This window comes from Microtus ochrogaster, unplaced genomic scaffold, assembly GCF_000317375.1.
Source record: "Microtus ochrogaster isolate Prairie Vole_2 unplaced genomic scaffold, MicOch1.0 UNK146, whole genome shotgun sequence".
Classification (NCBI taxonomy): Eukaryota; Metazoa; Chordata; class Mammalia; order Rodentia; family Cricetidae; genus Microtus; species Microtus ochrogaster.
The window spans coordinates 154,265-158,937 of record NW_004949244.1 but is presented as its reverse complement, the minus strand read 5'-3'; the positions used below and the strand labels follow the sequence as shown (position 1 = coordinate 158,937).

The 4,673-nt window shown below is 42.3% G+C and overlaps 1 protein-coding gene across 1 annotated transcript in view; it reads left to right on the top strand.

Moving 5' to 3' along the window:
* Positions 1–4,066, top strand: part of LOC101993231 (cytosolic 5'-nucleotidase 3A) — a 29,899-nt gene extending 25,833 nt beyond the window's left edge. Inside the window, exons 3-6 of the mRNA XM_013355509.2 lie at positions 1,023–1,092; positions 2,107–2,153; positions 3,181–3,266; positions 3,973–4,066. Coding sequence (XP_013210963.1) covers positions 1,023–1,092; positions 2,107–2,153; positions 3,181–3,266; positions 3,973–4,066 — 297 coding nt within the window. The remainder of the gene's footprint in view (positions 1–1,022; positions 1,093–2,106; positions 2,154–3,180; positions 3,267–3,972) is intronic.
* Positions 4,067–4,673: the final 607 nt, after the last annotated feature.

Here is a 4,673-nt window from a genome sequence, read left to right as displayed (position 1 = left end):
AGACTCACCTGCTAGTGCTATGGGGCTAGTGCTATGGGGAAGCCAAATTTATTACTCTCCTGTTTTGACAAAACCTTAGTAATGGATTTTTTTTTTTGCCTATACTTTTGGAGTGTAAAATCTAAAATCTGTCACCTAGAGTTGGTCTAAATACATGAAATACTCTACTTGAAAACAAACAAAGAACAAAATAATAGCCTTGAGACAGAGACAGCACACGCGCCGTAATGGAGCAGGCTGGAGGGTAAACTCTAGACCTTGCCGTGCTATCACTAATTCTCCCACTGGGTTCTGCCAGGCCTGTCACTTGGGCCTTTTTTAGTATTAAGTTCTAAGGTAACTGATACTATACACATATAGTAAGCCATTTCAGGAGTCATACTTAAAAGAGTACAGTTTCACGTTATTCTATATTTTAACTAACTGAGTCATGTCAGATTAACATGCAACTTTATGAAGGCATAGTTGAGTTTTACATGTTCTCTCTCACTATTGGCCTGGGATTTTTATGGTTTGTTGTTGTCTTCTAGATTTTTGTTTACTTCCTACTCCCAAGATCATGGGCATGTATTGTCCCAGGAAGCAGAGAATCACAGACTAAATGTGAAGGGGCTGAAACAGTTGTTTAGTCCAGCTTCATTATGAGAATCCCTTTGCTAGTGAACTGCCCAGCTGTTAATTTATTATCTCTTTAAGTGGTGTTCAGAACAGGGCTGCAGAAACAAGTAAGACCCTACCAGAGCAAGATGGAAGACGAGAACCGACTCCTGGAAGTTGTCCTCCCCACACACACACACACACAGACACACACACACAGACACACACACACACACAGACACAGACACACACACAATTTTTAATTGAAAAACTAATCGCTCAAACCAGTGTGTTGCAGGTTTAGGTGAGGAACTTCCCAGGCAGCTCAGGGGCAAACCTCCAGATGTGCGTTTGGTTAGCATGGCGAGCCTGTGATTGTGGTGCACTCATTTACATTTTATTTTGCCTTCTCCTTTTTCTCACAGATAATAACAGACTTTGATATGACACTAAGTAGGTTCTCCTACAATGGGAGAAGATGCCCATCATGTCATAGTAAGTGTGATGCTCTTAAGTAAATGAATGTAATTGGAAATACTTATTTGAAATGAAATGACTTTTGTTTTTCTTTTCTCCTTTCGATATTAAAAGTAAAGAAACTTTGCTTTGTTTGTTATGTTTTGAGAAATTGTTTTTACTCCTCTTAGGTACATGGCTATTTTTATGTGTGCCTTTAGAAGCAAAGGGAATTGAAGAAGACTTCAGAATATTTCTCACTGTGTATAGTCTATTTATTACCCAAGAAACACTTGAAAGGCTTTAAATTTTGCAATAACCTTAAAAAGTAACATTTATCAAATGTTGTTTATTAGTTAGGTTTCTCTTGCTAAACACTCTGACCAAAAGCAACTTGGGGAGAAAAAGGGTTATTTTGCTGCAGTTGTGGTCTAGTATATCGGGAAGCCAAGACAGGAGCTCAAGCGGGAACCAGAGGCAGGAGCTCAGCCAGAGACTGGAGGAATAGTATTTACTAGCTTGCTCTCCTAATGCTTGCTCAGCCTACTTTCCTATTCCACCCTTGTTGGGTGGGCTGGGCCTTTTCAAATCGGTTATTGATCAAGCAAAATGCCTCACGGACATGGCACAGGCCAGTGTGTTGGATGCAGCTCCTCAATTGGTGTTGCCTCTTGGTATTCCCAGGTGACTATAGTTTGTGTCGTGTTAACAAGGACTAACCAGTACACCCTCTCTCAAAACAGAAAGAACAGGAAAATGATGTATATTGAGATGTATCTATTGCTTCTGTTTATTAAAAAGGAAGATGAGAATGGCAGCCGCTGAACTGTTAGCGCCGTGCTGAGGTGGAGGATGACAATTTAGATCTCAGATCTGAAGCCATCCTCCTGTAGCGGTGCCATTTGAAATACAGCACTGCGACCAAAAATGCACAAACCACAGTAATTGACTTGGCGTTTAAAAATAAGAAGCAAGTTATCTTTATTAGTGGTAGCATCAACCAGAATATTTTCATTAATGCCAATGCTATGCACTCTCTCTCTCTCTCTCTAGATATCATTGACAACTGTAAACTTGTTACAGACGAATGTCGAGAAAAGGTAAATATTTCAACTGTATAGTTAATCCTTCATTGCCTCAGCTGATTAATTATTCAGACAGGAATGAATGTCAAAAGCGAGGCATGATGGCATCCGCATGTACTCCCAGACTAGAGTACTGAAGGGAGATGATTACAAGGTTAGGGCTAGCCTTAGCAAAATGGTGAGACCTAATCCTCCACCCGTCTCCATCCCCCAAAAGAAGTGAAATGAATGCTGAGTGCTTTTAAGTTATATCTGGCACATTCAGTATTCAATAAATATCAAATTTATTGTACGAATTCCATCTTGGCTTTTTTTTTCCTTCAAGACAGGGTGTCTCATTTAGCTTTTAACTCACTGGCTAGCTGAGGAAAACATTCTGTTCCCCTTTCCTTGACCTCCCAAGTGCTGGGATTACAGGGTGTGCAACCAGTGCCCGTACAACCAGTGTCAGAAGTTGTTATTACAGCCCTCTGGGTCCTTACGTTAACTGGGAAGGCAAAGGTGCTCGAGTCTCCTGCTAATTTGCCCCCTTAAACTGATCAGGGCATGCCTGCGGTGCCTGCGGCTCAGGGTACCTATCAGAGCTCATTACTTAGATTTCAGGACTAAACTTGTTGTCAGGTCTGGTGGTTCTGGCCTGTAATCCTACTACTTAGGCTGAAGCAGAAGGATTTGAAGGTTCAAAGCCACCTGGGTAACAGAACCGGGCTCAAAATAGAAAGTCTAACTAGGGCTGGGCCTATAGCTCAGTGGCAGGTCAGAGAGATCCCTTGCCTAACATGCGCAGTGCCTTCCAGAGCAGAGCTGAGAGTAAAGCTCCCACTGTTTCTCATGACATTCTGAATTGCTGACTTGGAAGTAAGGTGACTTCTGCAGTTGTCTCTAATTATATGTAAACCAAGATCAAACCATCTCCAACTTTATTCTTTACTGGAAAGTAGCTTAAAGGCCTCATTGTTTTGTATTTTTTGCATTGTTTTCTGTGATAATCAGGCAAGTGACCAAACTGCAATCCTCACCACTAGTTACCCTCTCCTTGCAGCTGCTGCAGCTGAAGAAGAAGTATTACGCCATTGAGGTTGCTCCCGACCTCACTGTGGAAGAGAAGTTCCCTTACATGGTAGAGTGGTGAGTGTCTGGAGCCCTGGGAGCGCTGAGGGGCTGACGTGTGCAGATAGGATAAATACAGAGACTCCAGTGAATTAACAGTTTGTCACTGATCTCCAGATGACATGCAGTGAGGGGAAATAAAAAGTCCGGCACATAAGTCTTAAAGCCAGACCTTTATTTTAAAGCTTCTTAGACAAGACACGATCTAAGAACAAAGAAAAAGAAGTAGGGTCCACACCACACCCGCCCCAGCGTGCAGCCCTGGCCTCTGGTGTTGTTCCTCAAACTGCAGCATTCAAGGGGACCATGGTGAAGCTTTGTGTGGAGCTCCTAGACAGAACAGACCTTGGCAAATGTAGAGGTGCAGAAGAGTCCCCCAGTTCCTCTGAAAAGCAACCCCTAAAGTGGAAAGTGTTTTGGTTTGAGCGACAGCCATCGGCTTTTAACTTGTAAGAGGCCAGGAGTATTCCCAGTGGCTGTCGGGAGTGCGGACAGCTCACCTGTGTGTGGTAGTAAACGTGGAACAGAGTCTTTCTCTGCCCACCTGCAGAATCAAAACTGGAGCTAGTTTGGGAAAACTCACCAAGACTGATTTCTGTGTGGACAAGAGGACTGTTTACAGTTAGCTTATTCCACTCCCTGATAAACCTCTTCCCTGATAATAAAGATAATAGTTTTAAGATTTTGACTGGTATCTCTCCCCTCCTCTGGCCATAAATTCCAGGTATACTAAATCACATGGTTTGCTTGTTGAACAAGGCATACCAAAAGCCAAACTTAAAGAGATTGTGGCAGACTCTGATGTCATGCTCAAGTAAGTCTCCTGGGTTTTGTTGTTTTTATTGTTTACATAATTAACTATTGTTGTATATATTCAATTACATGTTTTAATCAAAATAAGCTATGACATTATTCCATAAAACAGTTAAAATATATCAGTGTTACAAAATGAATAGTGGTGAGATAAGAAAAACATTCTGGGTTAGAGCTATTAGGGTTTGGGGTGTAGCTCAGTTATCAGAGTGCCTGTTAGGACACCCACAGCTCTTTGTTTGATCTGAACACTGAGTAAAACTGACACGGTAAGGGGATGGAGAGGTAGCTCAGCTGATAAGGCACTTGCTGCTCTTCCAGAGGACCAGGGTTTGATTCCCAGCGCTCACATGGCAGCTCACAACCATCTATAACCCTGTTCCAGGGGACGCAACACCCTTTTCTGGCCTCCATGGGCCTCAAGAATAATGCACATGATATACAGAGATACATGCAGGCAAAACACCCATACACATAAAATAAAATTTTAAAACATTTTTTTAAAACCCAGGCATGGTGTCACTAGTCCCTGCACTTGGGGAATAGAGGCAGGAGGATCCTGAATAAAATAGCAAGTCTGAAGCCAGCTTGAGGTACTTGAAACTCTGTCTT